The sequence below is a fragment of the Chanodichthys erythropterus genome, chromosome 13 (assembly GCF_024489055.1).
Source record: "Chanodichthys erythropterus isolate Z2021 chromosome 13, ASM2448905v1, whole genome shotgun sequence".
Lineage (NCBI taxonomy): Eukaryota > Metazoa > Chordata > Actinopteri > Cypriniformes > Xenocyprididae > Chanodichthys > Chanodichthys erythropterus.
In genome coordinates, this window is record NC_090233.1 from 15,630,431 (window position 1) to 15,656,578 (window position 26,148).

General features: G+C 43.5%; 2 protein-coding genes across 13 annotated transcripts; one reads left to right on the forward strand and one right to left on the reverse strand.

Annotated features, from left to right (window-relative positions):
- Window positions 1–41: 41 nt before the first annotated feature.
- On the reverse strand, window positions 42–9,867 carry dnajc25 (DnaJ (Hsp40) homolog, subfamily C, member 25). 2 transcript variants are annotated; one of them, XM_067406207.1, is made up of 4 exons: window positions 9,451–9,864; window positions 4,667–4,819; window positions 1,133–1,603; window positions 42–641 (listed from the first exon to the last, which is right to left on the reverse strand). In XM_067406207.1, exons 1-4 carry the CDS (start codon window positions 9,736–9,738, stop codon window positions 519–521), a joined length of 1,035 nt encoding a protein of 344 aa, XP_067262308.1. In that variant the 5' UTR covers window positions 9,739–9,864; the 3' UTR covers window positions 42–518. The 2 variants fall into 2 exon arrangements, with proteins under 2 accessions (XP_067262308.1, XP_067262309.1); XM_067406208.1 differs by having other exon boundaries at window positions 553–680; window positions 9,451–9,867.
- On the forward strand, window positions 6,654–26,108 carry LOC137033828 (UDP-glucuronosyltransferase 2A1-like). 11 transcript variants are annotated; one of them, XM_067406197.1, is made up of 8 exons: window positions 9,602–9,709; window positions 10,257–10,291; window positions 22,813–22,939; window positions 23,082–23,230; window positions 23,621–23,752; window positions 24,109–24,196; window positions 24,284–24,503; window positions 24,656–26,019. In XM_067406197.1, the coding sequence occupies exons 3-8, from the start codon at window positions 22,831–22,833 to the stop codon at window positions 24,951–24,953; spliced, it is 996 nt and encodes a 331-aa protein (XP_067262298.1). In that variant the 5' UTR covers window positions 9,602–9,709; window positions 10,257–10,291; window positions 22,813–22,830; the 3' UTR covers window positions 24,954–26,019. The 11 variants fall into 11 exon arrangements, with proteins under 11 accessions (XP_067262304.1, XP_067262298.1, XP_067262302.1 ...); XM_067406196.1 differs by lacking the exon at window positions 9,602–9,709 and adding an exon at window positions 9,779–9,901 and having other exon boundaries at window positions 10,260–10,291; XM_067406195.1 differs by lacking the exon at window positions 9,602–9,709 and adding an exon at window positions 9,790–9,901.
- Window positions 26,109–26,148: the final 40 nt, after the last annotated feature.

A 26,148-nucleotide genomic window follows, 5' to 3' on the forward strand; every position in this document is an offset into this window, starting at 1 on the left:
AATAAATTAAATAATAAACATATAGATCTACTGTATGGCAACTTTTCTTTATAGTGACAAAGTCTGCCTAACCAAACCTTGAACTATAAAACTTTATTGAAGTACCATGTAACAGAACAATTAGATATGACTTCATATATGCAAAATAAAAGAGAAACAGAGAGATAAAAACAGCACTGGATGACGTGACATTTATGTAGAAAGAAACAGAGACAGAAACTTCAGTGACTGAAATGAGGCATTCCTGGGTTTCTACAGCCTGTGATCACATTCCTCCAGTTATTTTTCTTTACGTTTCCAAAACAGTCTCAACTGATCCTCTTAAGCAGACTGAAAAATCACATGACCCTCCATAGGTACAATCAAAACGCCTTTATCGTCTTATATCATATGAGAAAAGGCAGCAGGTGCACATCGTCAGTTCTTTGTAAACGAGGCGCAGAGAGCCGAGTGTAATCACACACCAACGAGCTCAGGCCGTTTGGACGCGCATCTGGGACGGCACTGTGTGCGTGAGGTCAATCGTCAGCAAAAGTGATGCGTCCAGGACCTTCGCTCCTCATCCAGCGCCTGTAGCGTTTCCATCGCGAGTCTGTGGCCATCTTCATCTTCATCTCCTCTTCCTGCTCCTCTCGGTAGGCCTTTCACAAACACACAGTATGATCAGTCTGTCTGTCGTCCTAAACACACCACACACTCACGATTAAAGTGATGAAGAAACAACTTTCTATACTGGGCCGAGGGAATCTGATTATTAATCATGTTTTAAATTATTTACAGAAAAACAACTGTGCAAATATATTATATATAATATATAGAGTGGTCAGAATTATTGGTAAATATGATCTGTGCAAATAAATCTACAATGTTATCCTTTTGATATTTCATTCAAAAAATGCACAAAAATCTAAAATTTCATTGAAGTAAAACAAATTAAAGTTGGGGGGGGGGGGTCTCTTTATGATATAAATGTTTTTCTCTAATACACATTGGTCAGAATTATTGGCACCCCATAAAATATCAGAACTATGTTTTTTAAAAATAAGTTTTAAACGTGTTTAAATTGCATGTGTTAACTTTCACAAACTGTGACAAACACTCATTCCGTGAATGAAAGAAATCTTGTCCAAACCTCATAGTTCTCTTTGATCCAGAGCTGCTGCTTCAGGAAAGTGTCTCTCAGGCCATGGTCCAGACTGTCAAACTGAGCCTGTGACATCTTCATGTACCTGCGGATTATGTAAAGTCTCTCCTCGTCCCCATACTCCTCCCCACGGACGGTGAAGCGGTAAAACCACGAGCAGTGCCACGCCACGTAGGTGCACAGATGGTACGGGAACAGAATGATTTTACAGAGCAGGATGTCCGATATATTGGGCTTCTGATAGCCACCCTTGATGTCGATCTTGTTCTTGATGATGTCTCTGATGATCTGCTCCTCCTCCTCGCGGATCTCCTCTTTGGATCGCCGGTTCTTGCCCTTTTCTTTGGTTCTGTTCAGCAGTCCTTGCTGCTTGGCCAGTTGGGTAGCCTGGATGCGATATTTGGGAACGGTCATCAGATAATTGATGGCTTCTGTGTAGCTGCTCCACCAGCTGTAATACTGCAAACACAAACAAACATCTGTTTGTTAAAAGGACAGCTCTTGCTCTAACCGCTGACGGTATGAGCCATATTCTATACATCAATCTACGGCTCTTCAGCACCGGTCCTGGAGGTCCTACAGCGTTTAGCTCTAATCTTAGTCAAACAGAAGGTTCAGGTTTGGAGAAGACCTGCGGTTGATAAAATATATATTCCTTATTGAATTATTAAAGCGGATGAAGAGTTTGGTTCCAAAACGTGATAAACGGCACTTTAAAAAAAAATAAAAATAAATTCAGTTTCCACCAAAATCAGTATTGTATTATTAATTTTGCACTAAATGTGATATCCATCGTGTTATTCTGTCATGTTTTCTCCCTTTCTTTCCAAAACGTGACAAACGCCAGTCTGCTTTCTCTGCAGAACGTGAGATATCCGCTCAACCAATCACAGCGCACCATTCAAATACACCCAACATCCTAGTTTTCCTTATCTGCTTTGTGCTTTGTGATCAACAAAAACAGAAAAATGAATAATTTTGACGGCATTGATGAACCTGTGGTGGTTTCTGCGGTGGGGAAGAGACGCGAGTCATGGAAATGTAATCATTATGTGAGGAGATTCAGAAGATGAGGAAAAATGCCACTAACAAATTACTTTGTTGTGTATTTTCAATATGAAAAATAACTTTTATATTGATGGATTAATTGCATTTTGAAAGAAAGAAAAAAACGTGTCATGGATTTATTGCTTTTGGGGGGAAAAATAGTCTGTTTTTATAATAAACCTTTTAAAATGAAAATGTAAATTTGAATTTTTAATGTTTTTATAACCAAAATATGCTATGTGAAAGTTTGAAACAGAAAATAGTGGTTTTCGTCTCGCCGCCTTCTTGGTAAATAAAACACATTTTTACTCGAATTAATCAAAATGGATTTATCGCGTTTTGGAACTGAACTCTTCATATCTTCATTGAGCATTATCAATCAGTTTCTTGTCTTTGTCGATTGCTCTTGTTCGCAAATGTAAATGTCATTTGGCTGTTAAGAATGTTCCTGCACTAACACACAAGTAACGACATGAGGGGAAGTAAATGACAACATTTACATTTTTGGGTGAAATATCCCTTTAAGGTGAGTGTTTAATTACAAAAGATTGAAAAGACAAATAAAATTAAACTTGTAGTCACTCATTAAAAGACCACAATCTCTATTCAAACACCCACACAATCTTATTCCTAAATGTTCTTATCCTGAACGTTCAGATCTGATCCAGAGAGAGCCGTTGTCATGTATAGATATGAAACCGCTTTAACCTCACATTATCATTATTTTTGTCTTACAATCATTCAAATTATCACAGGGATGAAAGTTTATAGTTTAGCTATAAACACTGATGTCTACAGTAGTGATCAAAATAAAGGAAATCACCTTTTGAAAGAAACTTGATGCTTCGATTAACAGTTGTATCAATTACATCATTACACCAGTAGGTGGAGACAAGTGACTGTTAAAAAATGTATTTGTCATTAAAGGGTTAATTCAGCCAAAAATGAAATTTCTGTCATTAATTACTCACGCTCATGTCCTTCCAAACCCGTAACTTTCGTCTTTCATTCATCTTCAGAACACAAATTAAGATATTTTTGATGAAATCCGAGAGCTTTGTGACCTCTGATAGAATGCAACGTTATCATCACTTTTAAGGCCCAGAAAGGTAGTAAAGACATCGTTAAAGTGGTTCAACCTTAATGTTACGAAGCAACAAAAATAACAACTTTATTCAACAATGTCTTCCATGTTCTACGTCAAAACGCGACTCTGTTTTGGGCGGCTCCGGCGTCGTCACACACACGCCTCGTGCTGCTCACATGAACAGCCAATACCGAGTCATGTTCTGAAGCGCTGCACTGTCTATGCAATGTAAACAGCGTATGAATCATTCACTCAACCCGATTTCTTAAATATTTTAAATTACTTTTAATTTTTTTAGTCAATCTTTATTTTGAAGTGAACAAAAAAAATCATGATTCTTAATTTATTCAGAATCTTGCAGCTCTACCTTAAACCAAGAATACAATGATATTGGATCTTTGGCCCCGTTTTGGTCGATCGGGTCACAAGTGGGCGAGGAAGACACAGATCCGTTTACACCCGGTACTTTAATTGATCTCTTTGTCCACCTTCAACGGCTTCTGTCCTGATTTCCTCGAGGGGAGGGTTTATGGGGGGTAAATGTATGTTTTTTTTTTTCCAAATCTTTCGATCTAATGAACAAAATAAGCTCATGCTATTTACACATGAACGTGTCGAAACGAAAAAACATACAGAGAGCAGCAGCTTTCGTTTCCGCCCTGACAGCCGCAAGATTGGCCGAACGCTGTGAGCGTGTGTTAGAAATCAGGAACGGTGAGAGAACATGGTGCTTGGTACATTTTTCGCTTTCAAACCAAACGGGTCCTTCAGCAGACCAAGTTTAAATCCGTCTGGCTAGCGTGCTCTTACCGAACGCCTTAGGCCAGTAGGTGGAGAGCAGACGTCTTTTGTAGCTGTTAGAACACATTCAACTACATGAGCGTCTACACTACAAAAACAATCCGGTCGAATGCGTTTTCAACTCCCTCTGGAAGTGGTCGAAAGTGGACGTTTTACACCCCATTAACAACTGTATATAGCATTGTCCACTTGTGATCCAGTTACCAGGTGGAAAGAGGGCCTTTAACTCTCTGACTTGAGGTTCAGAAGTTATAGCCCACAATGCATTTGCTTTTTCAAGGAGCGTCTGTCGGAGCAGTGGGTAATAATACTTCAAATCCCACCAGGTTTCAAAGTCTCTATAGGCCTTAAAGTTTGGCTCCACAACAATTTTAGCAAAGAACAGCATTTGTACAGCGTTTGTTGCTGTGCACCCAATTAGTGGAATTTAAAATTGGGTGTAGATCTGGTGTAGTTCTGAAGGACAGTCAGAAGACGCAGTTCTGTATTGGCTCCTATCTGATGAACCAAATTCTTCTGGCATTTTGTCATGAGGGTCTGTAAATGATCAGGATATAAGGAACATTTTGTGATTGCGGTGAACTTACCTGAAACAGTGAGATTGCACAAATCGTTACGAGAATCACTATCCTAACGTCTACTTTGGGAGCGAGTCTTCTCCTGTAGTAGGTGTAGTAGTGGCTGTAATATTCCTCCGGGTGATCCAGCATGTAGTCATAGTCCTTACGTAACTCTTCATCCTGAAAATCACAGTATTACAGATCTTACAGTCTATTTAGCTGTCATGACGATTTACCACGTCTTAAACATGCAAGGGAAAGCAATACGTGAATGTCTGTCATCATTTGAATTCTATATAGGTGATTCAGTTTCTGAGATAAAGCATAAGTCTAATGTTAAAACAAGATTTCAAATGTCGTTGAGGTGTTTTCATTGTGGATAGATGAACAGACGTGTATTAAAGAGTGTCAGTCAGTCCTCTAACACTGAGCGCTATTGAGTGGGTCTCCTTCACTCCAGCGGACACGGACCAACACAGCTGGATTTGCCAAAGTTTGCGAGGTTTGTGGAATTTTTTTTACATAATTAAATGATCAAGTGATGTAAAATGGCACCATAGAGCGAACACATTTTTGTGAACTTTCTGCAGGTTTAATGAAGGTAAATTTAAGACTTTTTAAAGACCTTTTTAAGACCAATTATATTAAATGTAAGTGAACATGATGCTCTAAATGTAAATGACTAGGAAGCACACCATGAGTTGTATTAGCAACACTTCAAAGTTTGAAAATACAATTTCCAGCAGATCTCCATTATTTTTTAATTAATTTTATAAAACAAAACAGAAAATGGGAATAACTTTCACTGTACCTTCTGATTACACTGGGGGGAAAAATTATGTTCTTTTTCAGTAGTTTTGTCTTGTTTTCCAGTGCAAATGCCTAAAAGATTCTTAAATCAAGATACTTTTATTTGAGAAGCCAAATGACATAAGATAAGAAATCTTGTGAAATCTTGTTAAAGTGTTTTTTATGATTAAAACATGAACAAATATCTGCCAATGGGTTCAGAAAAATCAACTTAATTCAAATGAAAAAGTAATTTTCAAACCCACTGATTTTAAGAATATTTTTAAGCATATACTTAATTTTCTTCAATTTCTTCCTGGAAAACAAGACTTAATTTCTTCATTCTGCATCTCAAGTAAATGTACCTTGATTTAAGGATGTTTATATATTTGTACTGAAGAACAAAAATCCTGAGTTTTTTTTTTGCAATTTAATTTTGAAATTTAATTCAGGGCCCTATGAAATCCATTTTATTATATATTTATAGTTTTAATGGTTAAATTGTATTAGTCAAAAAGTCTAATTAGTCTAATTAATTAATCATGAAATATATACAATTTAACAGCAATTTAAAGGTTTAACCAAAACAAATAGATTTTTTAGGGCCCTATGAAATACATTTAATTTTTCCTCAAATTCCATTTTATTTTTACCAAATTCTGTTTTCTGTTTTTGGGTGAACTATATCCTCACATGAGTAAATGATGACAGAATTTTAATTTTTGGGTGAACGATCCCTTTAAGTGTACTGTCCTGCTTTTGATTTATTCATCTAAAAGTTGACAAATTCCACATCATACAGTAAAAATTCAATTTTTATGAATTCTGCGATTCTATACATGTTTTCGGCATCGCAGAAATCATAGGGCCCCTCATTTAAATTAATGCAATGATATTGAATTTAAGACGTTCTGCTCCAGTTTAAGACATTTTTAAGGCCTTAAACTGTAGAAGGTCAAATTTAGAAACTGTAACTTACAGACTTTCAATTAAGAGACAGAAATCTCTCCATTTAATTTCTCTCTTAAACAAAATCCAGTCGTTTCAATAGCAATGCACGTTCAGGAATTTCCCATGAGGGAAAAAGATTTCCACATGCAAATTTCACATCGGGTTGAAGTTGGTCACATGATTTTTCCAGCTGAATTAGCTATTGTGAACAACTTTACTAGAATTTGCCCATTTGACTCTGCTGATGTCAGAAATTACTATGTTCATGAGATGGAGAACAATGTATTCTTTGGGCTTAAAGGTAGGGTAGGCAATTTTTTTTATAAATAATAATAATAATAATAATAATTAGGGCTAGGTATTGACAATTTTCACAATTCGATTCAATTACTATTCACATGCTATTCACAATTATTTTGGATGTAGTATTTCAGTTTCAGCACATGGCAAATTTTCTAGAGGAAATAAATCTCAGCTAATGCTGTAAACTACACATGAGAGTCAGCTGGTGCTACTATAATAATATTGAAGGTTAAATTAACTTATTTATATACAAACACTAAAAATTACACACAATGATGTTTTTATTATAAATAAAGTTTAGAATTACATAATCATATTTCTACTCCAATTCATTTTTTTGAAATATAAACATTTAAATCGCGGCTGTCATAACTGATTTATTCAAACATGCATTAAATATTGAAGAACATTAAAAATGATCATGAATATGTAACGGTGCATAGCAATATTTATCAGAATGCTGCTCTCTATAGCATTTTAATTTTTGTAGCTGACTAATGAGTTTATGGTCACTGAATATGTTTTTCTGAGGTAAAACTGACGTCACGTGACATTGTTTAAGTTTTACTGAGTCTTTTCGAGGTTGAAGCACTGATTGAGCGATTACACGAGACATGACACGGATTTCAGTAAGTTGTACTGTATATTTTAACATACCTTCAGATGTTCATGTTTATTTCGCTGTAACTGGTATTAAAGCGGAGGAGAGGATGATCACATGCAGGGGCGTAAATCGCGGGGGGGACGGGGGGGACATGACCCCCCTTATCTGAGTGCTGTCCCCCCCAAAAAATATAATTAAATACCACTCTAAGTATTGTAAATAAATGATATATTTTTAAAATAATTGTTTAACAATTAAAGCAATACAAACGCAAACAGGCGTTTTAAGTTTAGAAACATTTTGAGTCACCCCTCCCTTGCCTCACAGTGGTTTGGTCCACCGCGCACGTCACACTCGTGCGTGTAGAAATCCGGCGGCGCCGGCGGGAGAGAAGACAGACGGTAGTTAAGAGGAGCTCTAGAAAGTAGGCTGTTAAGGCTATTTTATTCAAACACATCGGATGAAGTGGTTATTTTTGCTTTAATGCTGACGACGCTGAGTAATTAGTCATAACAAAAAAAGCAAGATGATAACATGATTTTTTTTTTTTCCGTGAGCTATTTTAGCAATTATAATGTTACCTAGCGTGTTTGGTAGCTTGTTTACAATAGTTTGTTGGATACTATGTCACCCACACCAACAACAATTAACCGTGTGATAAGAATATGTGAACTGTAATAAGGCTAGAAGATTTACTGTTGTGTGTTGGGTTTTGCTCAAAGTATATTCATCGTATTTTGGTGACTTGGTTGTAAAAAACTTCAAAAATATTCCAATAAATAAATGATTTTGAATATTTTGGTCAATTTAGTACGTTTTTTTTTTATTGAACCAAAGAGAAACATTGAGCATAATGGCAGTCTACATGCTACACTAATAATAGTAGTAAGGTTTTCTTCTGTGTAACATTACGTTACATATATCCTTTATAAGTAAAATTGTGGCTGTATTATTTGTGTCCCCTTCAAAAATTGCTCTTGAGAAATTTTATGTTTATTGTCCCCCCCTACTGTCCGATGAAATTTACGCCCCTGATCACATGCTTCACTTTAACTGAGGCGCTAAAGCAATCTGTCACGCCACATTAAACAGCGCCAAAACTGTATTTATTTTCTGAATATCATAATAAGATGGACGTCATTTGAAATCTGAGACTTTGCTTCATATCAAAAGTAACAAAGATTATTGTGATTTATTGGATGGGAGGAGCTACATATTCTGCTCATTCATCAACTGAAAACAGACTAGACTAATCGATTCTTGGGATTTAAGAATCGATATTGGTTCGTAAAAATGAGAATCGATTAAAATCGAGAAATCAATATTTTTACCCAGCCCCAATAACTATAACAATAATAATAATAATAGAAGAGGTCTAAATATTAAAACGTACTTATATCTTCTGTGGAAGTCTCAGGACCAAAAAACGTACATCCAATCATTGCATTCTGTCTGAATATAACATCACACGTCATCAGCGCGTTCTGTGAGGCGATGCGGAGTACAGTCACTAAACAGCAGCGCCTTTTACTGCTCCTCCTGAACCAAAACAACCAGCTTATGCTGCGTTCACGCCTTAACTACCGTCATTAACTACCTAGAGCTGTTCGCGTCCTCAGACTCGGACTGAAGCGTTTCTGACATGAATCTGCAGCAGTCAGGTGGTACAACTAGAGCTCTGTAAATTATGTTCATTATTATTGTACCGTTATGTGCTTTGAGACATGAGCTAGTTTAATCTCGTGACGCTTTGCCGACTCTGCTCAGGCTGTGCGCGTTCATGCGTTCTGAAGGAGGCGTGGCTTTGGAGATACTGTGAAGGGAGGGAGGGGCTCAAAGCTAGCCTCTCCGAAATTGCCTACCCTACCTTTAATTAGACAGGAAAACTTCTGTGATAATTAAAAAATAGCAAATGTTCCACTGACTTCTTAGTGTCAGAAAAATAAGAATAACAACATACTATATAGGTAAAGTCGAGACTCGAGACAAACTGTGATGTTGGTTTGACAAAGCATTGAAATTTTACATTAACTGTCAAAACATAAAGACTCTATATTCATTCAGTCAGACAGAAACATCACAGTAACACCAATCAGAGGAGCGCCAGGGTCTGCATATAGTCTGATGGATTCAGCCTGTAAGCTGTAGGAAGTGTACACATTACCTTGAGCGTCTCGTAAGCAGTCGCGACGAGCAGGAACTTCTGCTGCGCGCTCTCGCGGGTGTCGCCGGTCTCCCCGGGCTGATATCGGTCCGGATGGTATCTTCGGGCCAGCTGGCGGTACGCGCGTCCGATCTCCGCTTTACTGGCGTCGCGCGGAACTCCAAGCACGTCATAGCAGCTCTGAGTCCCGCAGTACAGACCCTCGATGAGCGCGGCGACCGAAGAAAACCCCGAAATAAAAACAAAACAGATCCCTAAAGTGAGTCTCAGCTCCATGGACGCGGCCATGTCAGCGTTCTCATGCTGCGGTCGCGCTCTGATGACGAAACGGCGGTCGTACACGTGTTGAGCCGTAGACTTTTGATACCTTATGCCCTATCTTTCTTTTTGAGCCTTTGAAAGTTACCAAGAGCCTTACTTTCACGAGTCATCAAGATGCAGTTTCTGAAATGTAGGCCTACTATCATCTTTTTAAATGATTAACACAAAATGAACACTTATGTTTTCTGATGCCGTATGAGACAAGTGCTATTTCATATATTTCTTGGTGCATAAATATAAAAATGCAATGTTAATTTCATATCTGAGTTGTCATGTGATCTCAGTTTATGTCATTGAGGCAATTTATGTCAACGGGGCAGTTGACGAATGTGTGGGGGAAAGACAGTAACATAAGATTTATATAACATATTCACATAATTACTGATATAGTTACAATGTTTCGAACTTGTATCTAGTAATGAACAGATATGTGACATATTTGTGCAAACGTTATAAGCAAAATCAGCTTTCTTTTTCATGACCAGCAGGTGGCGCTATCCTCAAACTGCTATACCACCAGGTAATATACCTTTATTATTTTCCCCGTTTTCTTATTTATGGTTATTTTGTTTTTTAATTTATTAACATTTATGAAAAAAGTACATAAAAGTACATACTTTTAAAAATGACTAATTATAATGGAAATATACTTCAGTGCAAACTGGCTGATTTTTGACAACGGCATGTTACTGTATTATAGTTTAAACTTATAATAAAATGCAGTTAGCTGAACTTTAGAGTGATTTTTAACACACTTAAGTATGACTTAAGTACATCTTTATGTAATTTCATAATTGTTGAGATATGATTAAAGTGTTAAAGACAAGCATTTATGTAAACTAAAATATACTTTATATAACTCATTTCTGCTGAAACTTGTATGTAATGTATTGAAATGTATTTGTATTTACACATTTTATTATAATGATGAAGCTGCAATTCAGTACATTTAAAATATATTAACTTTAAATGTAATATTGAATAACACACTTCTGTTAAAATTATAATCAATTAGGCTACTTTACATGTGCTTCAGTATGTCAGTCGACACTCAAAATAAATGTAGGCTACTTTAAAGCATGACAAAAGATTAAAACAAAAATTTGAAGTTCAAGTTTGAAGTGCGCATTCATTACAATCAAGCAACCTTTTTCACAAGAGGATGATAGTTTATGTAAATCTGGGAGTGTTTCTTGACTCTTTACTCGTGACGTGACTTTACACCAAACTTCTTCCCTGGACACACGCCTATCTTATTTATCTCAGTGCAAAGAGGGAAGAGTGTTTGTCAGTCGCTTCTTCACGAGTGCTTCTGCCATGCAGTTCTTGGGAAAGTCATGCACGCTTCTCGTAATCTTCCTCTTGACTGGCACGAGCTTTACGCACGGTGGAAACGTGCTCGTGCTGCCGGGAGAGTACAGCCACTGGCTCAACATGCGCAACATCGTGGAAGAACTGCTGAACCGCAATCACAGCGTGACACTTCTGGTGAGCTCAGCCTCGCCGACCGTGAACTTCACAGCGCAGGAGAGGTTTGAGTTCCTGGTGTTTGATGTGCCTCTGAAGGTGCATGAGGTGCACAGCCTGACCGAACAGATGCTCAACATCTCTACACAGCACCCCACACCAAGCAGGGTCTCAATTGGTCTCCAGATGATGGAACTGACGGGGATAATTAACAAAATACACCGCACCGTGTGCGGCACCATGCTGCGTAATGACGCGCTGATGGCTCGCCTGAGGGATCTGAAGTTTGATGTGCTCCTCTATGATCCCAAGATGGTGTGCGGTGACCTGCTGGCAGAGATTCTGGAGCTGCCGTTCGTACTCTCTCTGCGGATTTCTCTCGGGTTCTCCATGGAGAGGATGTGTGGACAGGTGCCCACGCCGCCCTCTTATGTGCCGGTTCCTCCGACGGTCATGACGGATCACATGAGCTTCATGGAGAGAGTGAAAAATATGATGATGCATGTTGTTTATTCCGGATTATTTCGGATGGTCTCGAAAAATTTCGATAATTTCTACAGTGAAGTGTTAGGTAAGGTCCTCGCGCATGGTCACCGTGATTTTGCCATTCCAGTCTGAAAATTTAGTCTTAACCCTATTCCTACCCCTAAACCCAATCCTACCCATAACTTATCCCTAAAATCAGAGGGGAAAGATAGATGAATAACATTGATGTAGAAGCACCTAACCCTGATTGCAAGCCTAAACTTGATATAAATGGTAAACTTGTCCCTCAAATCTGATTGTTGATCCTGGAATTCCAATCAACCACCAAAGTCTTACTTGGCAAAATCACGGTGACCCCTCGCGAATATAATTTTATATATATATATATATATATATATATATATATATAATATATATATATTGTGGATAAATTTAGCTAGAAAAAGCTTATAATTGGAAACGTATGCCAGTGAATAAAAATAAAATGTAATTGCGACTTTTTATCTCACAGTTAAGACTTTTTTCTCGCACTCCTGACTTTTGTGTGAGAATAAACTCGCAATTGCTAGAAAAAAATAGAATTGTGAGATAAAAAGTCGCAATTACTTTTTGTTGTTGTTGTTGTTGTTATTATTCCGTGGTGGTGGGGAAGAAAACAGAATTGCGAGCTGCAAACAGAATTTTAAATCAAATTCTAAATCAGATTGGCTACTTGTGAATGACCAGCTAATAACAGCAGTTTCACTGGAGCCTGCAGTTAAAGGGATAGTTCACCAAAAAATGAACATTCTGTCATCATTTATTCTCCCTCGTTGTTCCAAACCTGTATGAGTTTCAAAAATCATGAACTCAAATGTCATTGTGAAAAGAAAAAAGAAACAATGACTGTTAACAGTCAAGTAACCGTGCGTAAATCAGACCTTTCTGTATAGTTTAACGCTAATAAGCTTAAACGAAAATAACGAAATAATTGTGTAGTGAATACCTACGGTATTGTTTTAGAAATTAGAAAAAAGATGCTGCAGCCAATGAGCAGCCGGCGGGGACAGGACGACTCAACCTCCGCAGACAGTTTTTAATGTTTATCAGACAATAACTACTCAAGATTTTGCTTTAGTATAATTTTTGGGACAATTAGGGCCAGATTCGGGATTCGGGACAACAGTTTAGATTTCGGGACTGTCCTGAATTTTTCGGGACGTCTGGTCACCCTAGCTGAACACAAAAGAGGATATTTTGAAGATTTTGGGTAAACAAATAGTTCATGGACCCCAGTGACTGTCAATGTCACTGTGTGGATGCAACAATTGGGATGTGCGAAATTCTCTCAGACTGATGACGCGTTTTTTATTGACATACTAGCAAAGTTATATTTTCTTTAAAAAAAAAATAACACTATATTTCTGTTACATTGGCATTACATTACAGGAAACTGGTTAACGCTGCTGTGCAGTGTTTCTCTTCTGATGTCTGTAATCAATCAATAATACATTTACTAATGCATCTTTGTTAATATTATTTAATAGACTTAAGCTAACACTAACAGTTGTATGTTTTATTAACAAAGTTTATTAAATATTGTAACAAATGTTTTGGTCATTGTTAGCTAATGACCAATAACATACTAACTAACATTATAATTGCTGTTTGCAGCTATATTTCTCATTTTTGCTATTCATCATTGAATTAATTAATTATTACTTAGAAATGATAGCAATAGTGAACTTTTTTTTTGGCTGGTATACCTTTAACCACTTACTGGACAGTTAAGCTATTGTAAATTAACTAGAACTAGGTTATAATAAACTATAAGAAACCTCTGTCAAGGTTGAAAGCCCCTGGTATAAAAGGACATCTGAGAATTGCACTTACATTTTCTAAAAACAAAGGTACACTAGGTACACATTTTAAAGGTACACTATGTAACTTTTTTGTTGTTTAAAATTAACAAAATTTTAACAAAAAGTCAATACATTATCAATCCTTCCAAAACATGTTTTTGTCCTCCCCTGATTCACTATGGTAAGCCTATTGAAAGTGTTTATAGTTTAGAGCTCTTGGGATGGTTTTCGAGGGAAGTTGCATACGTCGCTCGCCCGTGTGAGTCTCGTCATATCCATAAATAGTAAAGTTGGTTTAGGTTTATTGTCATTGTTCACAATGAGTGAGTTTGAGGTCTCTGCAGAACAAAAGTGGGCATTCCTAAATTTGTGGGTGTTTCTAGATCATGCAATGAAAATGATGCCCTTATCTAAACACAACCGTCACTGTCACGTGAACAATTCAGGGAGCACACTCGTTACAGCCTCGCCTGCTGATCTGGTGACTCCCATTACTCTCCTGCAGAGACGAGAGCTCTGAGACACCCACTATAACCTCATTCACTATTCCCTACATTACTCCACTAATATAGTCCACTTGAGGGAGTGAATGAAAATGAGTGAATTCAGACTGAGTGCAAACTGGCAGCTCCAGTAGTAATGAAAAGATTTATTCTGAACTGAACAAATGAATTCTGTCATTGAAACTACGTATAAACCTTAATTAAACAATTTAATAATCAATTAAAAAGGAATTTATACCTGTATGATATTATGCTGTACCCACATTGGATGACCGGTTCGGAAAAGTTATGAATGATTCAGCTGCAAGCACCATCTTCTGGTCAGATGCGGGAATTAATTCAGCACAACCCTCACAGTGCATTATGGGTATTCTTTAGCCGCTGAGTGTACATCAGTTATTATAGGATAACCTCTACAATAGTTTCAGACACCACTACAAATGGCTGTCCCATCAAATAGTGCCCTATTTAAGGGTATAGGGGGCAATTTCGTACACAGCTCTATACTTGAGAAAGGTTGACGTGGAGCATGCGAAATCTCGAACCTCCAAGGAAAAGCCGAACAGAAGAGTCTGCTGGCAGAAAGAGAACACAACAGAGCATGACTCAGAGGTCAAAATGGGCTTTTATCTAATCAAAAAGTAAAAATTAAAAAAATAAAAATCCTATCCCATGTGGGGAAAACAACCACCAACTGATGATGAACTTGCACAGGACTGCAAACCCAAGGAGAAAAATAGGAGAGGAAATTAGGAGGGTAATGAGGGAGAGCAGATAGGACAAATGAACCAATGATCGGGCACTCCAGTTCAAATTGGTTTTTAGGGAAATGAAAGGGATTTCCATCTTTAGCCTATGAATGTTATATGAATTCAGCACAAAAACATAATGCAATAAAGAAATAGGTAATAAATGCAGTGGCGTATTCTACAGTTGGTTGCTTAATCGACTTTTGTGATTGGCCATAATAGGGCAGGTGAGCAGGGTGATGCCGGCACTGCAGGGTTGCCAGGAAGGATCGTCTCTGTGGCCTTGCTATGGGAGCTTGTTTTTGCCACTATGGCTGGGGACATATATAACAAAAACATGTACTTGGGAGGAGCTATGGAGTTGTGAACTAGAGTGGACATTGGAGCTGGCTCATAGGCTGGAGTGGAATCTGGACTGTGCTAACACTGGAGTAGACTCAGTGACTGGAGCAGATTCAGAGGCTGAAACAGACACTGGACCGGACCCAGGGGCTGCAGCCGAAACTGGAGCGGACTCAGAGGCTGGAGCTGACTCTGGAGTAGGTTCATGGGCTGAAGCAGACTCAGGGGCTGGAGTCGACACTGGAGCAGACTCAGGGGCTGATGCTAACATTGGAGCAGACTCAGGGGCTGGAGCCAACACTGGAGTGGACTCAGGGGCTGGAGCCAACATTGGAGTGGACTCAGGGGCTGGAGCCGACACTGGAGCGGACTCAGGGGCTGGAGCCAACATTGGAGCGGACTCAGGGATTGGAGCCGACACTGGAGCTGACTCAGAGGCTGGAGCCGACACTGGAGCAGACTTAGGGGCTAAAACAGACACTGGAGCAGACTCAGGGGCTGGAGCCGACACTGGAGCGGACGCAGGAGCTGGAACAGACACTGGAGCAGACTCAGGGGCTGGAGCCAACACTAGAGCAGACTTAGGGGCTGGAGCAACATTGGAGCAGACTCAGGGGCTGGAGCCAACACTGGAGTGGACTCAGGGGCTGGAGCCAACACTGGAGTGGACTCAGGGGCTGGAGCCAACATTGGAGTGGACTCAGGGGCTGGAGCCGACACTGGAGCGGACGCAGGAGCTGGAACAGACACTGGAGCAGACTCAGGGGCTGGAGCCAACACTAGAGCAGACTTAGGGGCTGGAGCCAACATTGGAGCAGACTCAGGGGCTGGAGCCAACACTGGAGTGGACTCAGGGGCTGGAGCCAACACTGGAGTGGACTAAGGGGCTGGAGCCAACATTGGAGTGGACTCAGGGGCTGGAGCCGACACTGGAGTGGACTCAGGGGCTGGAGCCGACACTGGAGTGGACTCAGGAGCTGGAACAGACACTGGAGCAGACTCAGGGGCTGGAGCCAACACTAGAGCAGACTTAGGGGCTGGAGCCAACATTGGAGCAGACTCAGGGGCTGGAGCCAACACTGGAGTGGACTCAGGGGCTGGAGCCAACATTGGAGTGGACTCAAGGGCTGGAGCCGACACTGGAGCGGACTCAGGAGCTGGAACAGAGACTGGAGCAGACTCATGGGCTGGAGCCAACACTGGAGTGGACTCAGGGGCTGGAACAGACACTGGAGCAGACTCAGGGGCTGCAGCCAACACTAGAGTGGACTCAGGGGTTGGAGCCAACACTGGAGTGGACTCAGGGGCTGGAGCCAACATTGGAGTGGACTCAGGGGCTGGAACAGACACTGGAGTGGACTCAGGGGCAGGAGCCAACATTGGAGTGGACTCAGGGGCTGGAGCCGACACTAGAGCGGACTCAAGAGCTGGAACAGACACTGGAGCAGACTCAGGGGCTGGAGCCAACACTAGAGTGGACTCAGGGGCTGGAGCCAACATTGGAGCAGACTCAGGGGCTGGAGCCAACACTGGAGTGGACTCAGGGGCTGGAGCCAACATTGGAGTGGACTCAGGGGCTGGAGCCGACACTGGAGCGGACTCAGGGGCTGGAGCCAACACTAGAGTGGACTCAGGGGCTGGAGCCAACACTGGAGTGAACTCAGAGGCTGGAGCCAACCTTGGAGCGGACTCAGGGATTGGAGCCGACACTGTAGCTGACTCAGAGGCTGGAGCAGACACTGGAGCAGACTCAGGGGCTGGAGCCAACACTAGAGCAGACTCAGGGGCTGGAGCCAACATTGGAGCAGACTCAGGGGCTGGAGCCAACACTGGAGTGGACTCAGGGGCTGGAGCCAACACTGGAGTGGACTCAGGGGCTGGAGCCAACATTGGAGTGGACTCAGGGGCTGGAGCCAACATTGGAGTGGACTCAGGGGCTGGAGCCGACACTGGAGCAGACTCAGGAGCTGGAAGAGACACTGGAGCAGACTCAGGGGCTGGAGCCAACACTAGAGTGGACTCAGGGGATGGAGCCAACATTGGAGCAGACTCAGGGGCTGGAGCCAACACTGGAGTAGACTCAGGGGCTGGAGCCAACACTGGAGTGGACTCAGGGGCTGGAGCCAAAATTGGAGTGGACTCAGGGGCCGGAGCCGACACTGGAGCGGACTCAGGAGCTGGAACAGAGACTGGAGCAGACTCAGGGGCTGGAGCCAACACTGGAGTGGACTCAGGGGCTGGAGCCAACATTGGAGCAGACTCAGGGGCTGGAGCCAACACTGGAGTGGACTCAGGGGCTGGAGCCAACATTGGAGTGGACTCAGGGGCTGGAGCCAACATTGGAGCAGACTCAGGGGCTGGAGCCAACACTGGAGTGGACTCAGGGGCTGGAGCCAACATTGGAGCAGACTCAGGGGCTGGAGCCAACACTGGAGTGGACTCAGGGACTGGAGCCAACATTGGAGTGGACTCAGGGGCTGGAGCCAACACTGGAGTGGACTCAGGGGCTGGAGCCAACATTGGAGCAGACTCAGGGGCTGAAACAGACACTGGAGCAAACTCAGGGGCTGAAACAGACACTAGAGCAGACTCAGGGGCTGGAGCCGACACTGGAGCGGACGCAGGAGCTGGAACAGACACTGGAGCAGACTCAAGGGCTGGAGCCAACACTAGAGCAGACTCAGGGGCTGGAGCCAACATTGGAGCAGACTCAGGGGCTGGAGCCAACATTAGAGCAGACTCAGGGGCTGGAGCCAACACTGGAGTGGACTCAGGGGCTGGAGCCAACACTGGAGTGGACTCAGGGGCTGGAGCCAACATTGGAGCAGACTCAGGGGCTGGAGCCAACACTAGAGTGGACTCAGGGTCTGGAGCCAACACTAGAGTGGACTCAGGGTCTGGAGCCAACATTGGAGCAGACTCAGGGGCTGGAGTCAACACTGGAGTGGACTCAGGGGCTGGAGCCAACATTGGAGTGGACTCAGGGGCTGGAGCCGACACTGGAGCGGACTCAGGGGCTGGAGCCGACACTGGAGCGGACTCAGGAGCTGGAACAGAGACTGGAGCAGACTCAGGGGCTGGAGCCAACACTGGAGTGGACTCAGGGGCTGGAGCCAACATTGGAGCAGACTCAGGGGCTGGAGCCAACACTGGAGTGGACTCAGGGGCTGGAGCCAACATTGGAGTGGACTCAGGGGCTGGAGCGGACTCAGGAGCTGGAACAGACACTGGAGCAGACTCAGGGGCTGGAGCCAACACTAGAGTGGACTCAGGGGCTGGAGCCAACACTGGAGTGAACTCAGGGGCTGGAGCCAACCTTGGAGCGGACTCAGGGATTCGAGCCGACACTGGAGCTGACTCAGAGGCTGGAGCCGACACTGGAGCAGACTCAGGGGCTGGAGCCAACACTGGAGTGGACTCAGGGGCTGGAGCCAACACTGGAGTGGACTCAGGGGCTGGAGCCAACACTGGAGTGGACTCAGGAGCTGGAACAGACACTGGAGCAGACTCAGGGGCTGGAGCCAACACTAGAGTGCACTCAGGGGCTGGAGCCAACATTGGAGCAGACTCAGGGGCTGGAGCCAACACTGGAGTGGACTCAGGGGCTGAAGCCAACATTGGAGTGGACTCAGGGGCTTAAGCCGACACTGGAGCGGACTCAGGAGCTGGAACAGAGACTGGAGCAGACTCAGGGGCTGGAGCCAACACTGGAGTGGACTCAGGGGCTGGAGCCAACATTGGAGCAGACTCAGGGGCTGGAGCCAACACTGGAGTGGACTCAGGGGCTGGAGCCAACATTGGAGTGGACTCAGGGGCTGGAGCCGACACTGGAGCGGACTCAGGAGCTGGAACAGAGACTGGAGCAGACTCAGGGGCTGGAGCCAACACTGGAGTGGACTCAGGGGCCGGAGCCGACACTGGAGCGGACTCAGGAGCTGGAACAGAGACTGGAGCAGACTCAGGGGCTGGAGCCAACACTGGAGTGGACTCAGGGGCTGGAGCCAACATTGGAGCAGACTCAGGGGCTGGAGCCAACACTGGAGTGGACTCAGGGGCTGGAGCCAACATTGGAGTGGACTCAGGGGCTGGAGCCAACATTGGAGCAGACTCAGGGGCTGGAGCCAACACTGGAGTGGACTCAGGGACTGGAGCCAACATTGGAGTGGACTCAGGGGCTGGAGCCAACACTGGAGTGGACTCAGGGGCTGGAGCCAACATTGGAGCAGACTCAGGGGCTGAAACAGACACTGGAGCAAACTCAGGGGCTGAAACAGACACTAGAGCAGACTCAGGGGCTGGAGCCGACACTGGAGCGGACGCAGGAGCTGGAACAGACACTGGAGCAGACTCAGGGGCTGGAGCCAACACTAGAGCAGACTCAGGGGCTGGAGCCAACATTGGAGCAGACTCAGGGGCTGGAGCCAACATTGGAGCAGACTCAGGGGCTGGAGCCAACACTGGAGTGGACTCAGGGGCTGGAGCCAACACTGGAGTGGACTCAGGGGCTGGAGCCAACATTGGAGCAGACTCAGGGGCTGGAGCCAACACTAGAGTGGACTCAGGGTCTGGAGCCAACACTAGAGTGGACTCAGGGTCTGGAGCCAACATTGGAGCAGACTCAGGGGCTGGAGTCAACACTGGAGTGGACTCAGGGGCTGGAGCCAACATTGGAGTGGACTCAGGGGCTGGAGCCGACACTGGAGCGGACTCAGGGGCTGGAGCCGACACTGGAGCGGACTCAGGAGCTGGAACAGAGACTGGAGCAGACTCAGGGGCTGGAGCCAACACTGGAGTGGACTCAGGGGCTGGAGCCAACATTGGAGCAGACTCAGGGGCTGGAGCCAACACTGGAGTGGACTCAGGGGCTGGAGCCAACATTGGAGTGGACTCAGGGGCTGGAGCGGACTCAGGAGCTGGAACAGACACTGGAGCAGACTCAGGGGCTGGAGCCAACACTAGAGTGGACTCAGGGGCTGGAGCCAACACTGGAGTGAACTCAGGGGCTGGAGCCAACCTTGGAGCGGACTCAGGGATTCGAGCCGACACTGGAGCTGACTCAGAGGCTGGAGCCGACACTGGAGCAGACTCAGGGGCTGGAGCCAACACTGGAGTGGACTCAGGGGCTGGAGCCAACACTGGAGTGGACTCAGGGGCTGGAGCCAACACTGGAGTGGACTCAGGAGCTGGAACAGACACTGGAGCAGACTCAGGGGCTGGAGCCAACACTAGAGTGCACTCAGGGGCTGGAGCCAACATTGGAGCAGACTCAGGGGCTGGAGCCAACACTGGAGTGGACTCAGGGGCTGAAGCCAACATTGGAGTGGACTCAGGGGCTTAAGCCGACACTGGAGCGGACTCAGGAGCTGGAACAGAGACTGGAGCAGACTCAGGGGCTGGAGCCAACACTGGAGTGGACTCAGGGGCTGGAGCCAACATTGGAGCAGACTCAGGGGCTGGAGCCAACACTGGAGTGGACTCAGGGGCTGGAGCCAACATTGGAGTGGACTCAGGGGCTGGAGCCGACACTGGAGCGGACTCAGGAGCTGGAACAGAGACTGGAGCAGACTCAGGGGCTGGAGCCAACACTGGAGTGGACTCAGGGGCTGGAGCCAACATTGGAGCAGACTCAGGGGCTGGAGCCAACACTGGAGTGGACTCAGGGGCTGGAGCCAACATTGGAGTGGACTCAGGGGCTGGAGCCGACACTGGAGCGGACTCAGGAGCTGGAACAGACACTGGAGCAGACTCAGGGGCTGGAGCCAACACTAGAGTGGACTCAGGGGCTGGAGCCAACATTGGAGCAGACTCAGGGGCTGGAGCCAACACTGGAGTGGACTCAGGGGCTGGAGCCAACATTGGAGTGGACTCAGGGGCTGGAGCCGACACTGGAGCGGACTCAGGAGCTGGAACAGACACTGGAGCAGACTCAGGGGCTGGAGCCAACACTAGAGTGGACTCAGGGGCTGGAGCCAACATTGGAGCAGACTCAGGGGCTGGAGCCGACACTGGAGCGGACTCAGGAGCTGGAACAGACACTGGAGCAGACTCAGGGGCTGGAGCCAACACTGGAGTGGACTCAGGGGCTGGAGCCAACATTGGAGTGGACTCAGGGGCTGGAGCCGACACTGGAGTGGACTCAGGGGCTGGAGCCGACACTGGAATGGACTCAGGGGCTGGAGCCAACATTGGAGCAGGCTGGAGCCGACACTGGAGTGGACTCAGGGGCTGGAGCCGACACTGGAGTGGACTCAGGGGCTAGAGCCGACACTGGAGTGGACTCAGGGGCTGGAGCCGACACTGGAGTGGACACAGGGGCTAGAGCCGACACTGGAGTGGACTCAGGGGCTGGAGCCGACACTGGAGTGGACTCAGGGGCTGGAGCCGACACTGGAGTGGACTCAGGGGCTAGAGCCGATACTGGAGTGGATTCAGGGGCTGGAGCCGACACTGGAGTGGACTCAGGGGCTAGAGCCGACACTGGAGTGGACTCAGGGGCTGGAGCCGACACTGGAGTGGACTCAGGGGCTGGAGCCGACACTGGAGTGGACTCAGGGGATGAATCTATGGCCCAGACACACACACACACTGCCAGAGCCATTATAGACGGTGCAGTGCTTCCTGGGCTGAGCTCTGGGGCTGAAGCAGACACTGGAGAGCATTCTGGAGCAGACTTTGGAGAACATACAAGAGTGGACTCTGGAGAACATACTGGAGCAGACTGGACTGAACTCAGGGGCTGGAGCCATAGCTGGACTCTGGTCAGGGGCCATTGCCAAAGAGGATAGTCTTCCTCAACCTCCTCCTTTTGGCTGAAGATTTAGCAGTTTTAGGACTCGGCCGACACTCTGGAGCGGACTCATGGGTTGGCACGTACTCAGGAATTCTTGTTTTAGGAGCGGGCACTGGGCTGAATGCTGGAGCAGAATCTGGGGCTGAAGTGGACTCTGGAGTGGATGAAATTGTCCCAACGTTCAGGAATATGGGCTCGGGATGATCTGGAGCGCCCAAATGCTTTCTGGATGGGACTGGATGAGGGTTGTTAATGTCCTCTGATCTTCAGCCACTTCCAGACACTGTACTTTAACAAACTCCTCCTAGAGCTTTAATCAGATCAATGTAATATTTGGACAGTCTAATCTAAAGGCCTTTGTGACGTTATATTGCGAAGATCTAGAGTTTTCACTGAAGGGCGTGTCCGTGGCGGCCTGACAAAGTTTGATGTTTTGCCCTGAAACAGCCTGAAACAGGAAGTTGTTGTAACTCATACAATCTCTCCGATCTGCCCCAAACTTCACATGTTTTATTAGAGTCCTGGCCTGAAGACATCTTCATAACAATATTCAGTTACAGTCATAGCGCCACCTGCAGGCAACAGGAAATGGCATGTATTACACTGTGATTAACTCCTCATAGAGATTTAACCAGATCAACATCAAATTATCAGTCTAATCTTAAGACTTTAGCAATGATAAATATCAGAGATCTTAAGTTTTCACTGAAGGGCATGTCTGTGGCACAACCTTGTAATATAAACATTAACAATACAAGACAAGGAACAGACTGAAACTGAGGACTTAAATACTTAGAGCAGACAAAGGAGCTAAAGAGTTAATTAATGAGGGACAGGTGAACTGTTTCTGATACTTTGTGCAGGATCACCTCACTGACCATATGAGCTTCACAGAGAGAGTTGAAAACATGCTCCTCTACATCATTTATACAACCATGTTTCACCTGAACACAAGGTTTACTTTTGATCGGCTTTACACTGAAATACGGGGTAGTTGTTTTTTTTTATTTTTTATTTGGGTTAACTTTTCTGCTTGAATTGCGCAATAGGCTAATCTTTCAGATACTGTTTCTGATACTTTGTGACTTGACTTACTGTGCATCAGCAGACTATATCTGTCCATATGTCACAGGCAAACCTACAACAATGTGTGAGACCATGGGAAAAGCTGACATCTGGTTGATTAGAACTTACTGGGATTTTGAGTATCCACGCCCACTCCTGCCTAACTTTAAATTTGTTGGAGGACTACACTGCAAACCTGCCAAGCCTCTGTCAAAGGTAATGACTTTGCCATATATTATTTTGAAATATATGCTCTTCTAAAATATTTTGATGCCTTTACATTTATGAAAAATAAGGAATCCTGACTCGAATAGATCAAGCAACTTTATATCAGTGGATGTGTGTATGGAGAGGGATTTGGCTCTGTTGGGGATTAAGGATTTGCAATATCATCTAATTTTGTAAACTGCTTATCTTGTTTTTTGTGGGTTCAGAACCAGAATGAACACTTTCAAGAGAGTGATACATTTCTTTTCCCCACAATTTCTATTTCCTATGTAAAGATGTTTACTATATGATACTTTATGTAGTTTACATGGCATATATGGTGCATCAAATCTTGTTTTCTGTTTTTGTGTAACAGCATGTTCTCATTTGTGTCTTTAGGATCTGGAGAAGTTTGTTCAGAGCTCAGGAGATCATGGCATTGTTGTTTTCTCATTGGGTTCCATAATGAAGAACCTGACACTGGAAAGAGCAAACACTATTGCTTCTGCTCTTGGTCAGATCCCACAAAAGGTGTGCAACATTTTTTGAGTGCATCAAATATGGTAATTTGAAGCTCAGCTGTACGTGCAAGACACGTGAGAACAAACCTCAATGGTTCTTGCATATCAAGCGTCTGTTTACCATATTTGATGTATGTGCGTTGATCAGTGTTTATATGTGATTAAGAGCCTAATTTAATCTGTTCATCACAGAATGTAATTGTGTACTATTAACAACCTCAGAGACCTGTAGATGTGTCTTAAACGGTTTACTAGTATACATTATCATTAAAAATACATTTCTCAGTAGGAAAAACAAATCAAATGTTTACAGAACCCAACTTTTCTGTTGCTCAGGTGTTCATATGCTCAGTACTGTCTCCACAGGTTGTTTGGCGTTACAGTGGAAAAACACCAGAAACCCTCGCCCCCAATACTAAACTCTACGAATGGATCCCACAGAATGATTTGCTCGGTAAGGAAAGTTTTGTCATGTGTGCTCGTTATACACAAAGAACAATAATTAGTGTCAGATAGATACTAACTTCATTTTATCTGACAGGACATCCAAAAACAAAGGCCTTCATTACCCATGGTGGGACAAATGGACTGTATGAGGCTATTTATCATGGCGTCCCAATGGTGGGTTTGCCACTGTTTGCTGATCAGCCTGATAACATGATGCACATGAAAACCAAAGGAGCTGCTGTTGTTCTTGATATCAACACAATGGAGTCCAAAGACATGGTGGACGCGCTCAAGACTGTCTTAAATAATCCATCGTGAGTTAAGTCTTTCATAAGCTTGAAATAATCCATTTCCAAAGGCCTCGACTAGTTAATTTCAGTTGTTTAAAAAGAACCATAAAATGGTGTTTCTCAGTTGATCATTTGTAGAGCTTATCTTGCAGCACTTCTTTTTCTTCTCTAATCAGGTACAAAGAAAGCATCATGAGACTGTCCAGAATCCACCATGATCAGCCAATGAAGCCTCTGGACCAGGCAGTTTTCTGGATCGAGTTTGTGATGAGGAATAAAGGAGCTAAACATCTTCGAGTTCAGGCACATGACCTGAGCTGGTATCAGTACCACTGCCTGGACGTAGTGGCCTTCTTACTCTCAGTTGTTGCACTGATCACATTCCTCTTTATTAAAACATGCAGTTTCTTTTTCCATAAATGTCTCAGAAAGACGCATCCTGATGGCAAAGCACAAAAGAATAAGAAAGAGTGAATGTATAGTTGCATTGCCCTCAATACTTCTGGACAGAGATTCGGTACACGTGTGTGATGGCCAGTGTGCGTTTTGTGTGTATTTTGCAAATGTACTTAAAGTCCCCCTGCAATCAATTATTTTATCCCTTAAAATTCATCTTTGATCACCAAAATTACATATTTTTTAAAAAATTCAAGTGAAAAAAAATCTTCATGCCTTAAAATAGCGATACACCTTTGCCTCATTTAATATACATGGATCAATGAATATGCAAATTACCCCCGCCTACTGTCAAAAATTTCAAGCTTGCAGAGGACCGCAAACGCAAGAAGAATAAATAGGAGAAGAAATTAGGGTAATGAGAGAGAGCAGATAGATAGATAGATAGATAGATAGATAGATAGATAGATAGATAGATAGATAGATAGATAGATAGATAGATAGATAGATAGATAGATAGATAGATAGATAGATAGATAGATAGATAGATAGATAGATAGATAGATAGATAGATCAGAACAGTCTGAAGGTCTAGTCTGAGTTTGGTGGTTGTATGAGGTTTGTCCTCTAGGAGGAGTTAGAGTTGATCATTTAGAGTCAGAAGAAGAAGTTTAAATAGCATAAAAGTTGTCTTTTTCAAGCCACCTTAATGACAGTATTTCTCCCATTTGTCATCTATGAAGAAACAATTACTCACTTATTTTAGAATTGTGTTTATTGTGTTTATAAAAGTATTTTGGATTGACTTTTCTAATTTTCTAAAAAGGAATTTGTATAGCCTTTTTTTTTTTTTTTCAAAGAAAAATACTTTTTTTAAATAAGTGGAGTAATACTTATAATATAATACACTTATGTATACACTATTGAGAAGAATTTATAATATTTACAAAAGCAAATTTAGGAACCAAATGCATGAATGTATTGCTTTTAAAAATAAAACCAAAACCATTCTAATAAATAAAGTTTCATTTCCTTATTAATGCTCTGATAGTGATTCCTCCTTTCTTATTTCTATACGTCTTCAAATGTATGTAATTAATTAAGTTATAAGCAGAAATAAAACCCTAAAGATCAAGCCGACGTGATGAAAGTAACCTTGCAGAGAATATGTAGATGATCAGAATGGTGCAGTTATCTGCTTAAATAATCAGTCTGTCATGACTATTTCTTTAAAAGCAAGGATCGTTTAAGACCTTCCCCTATATCTGATTGC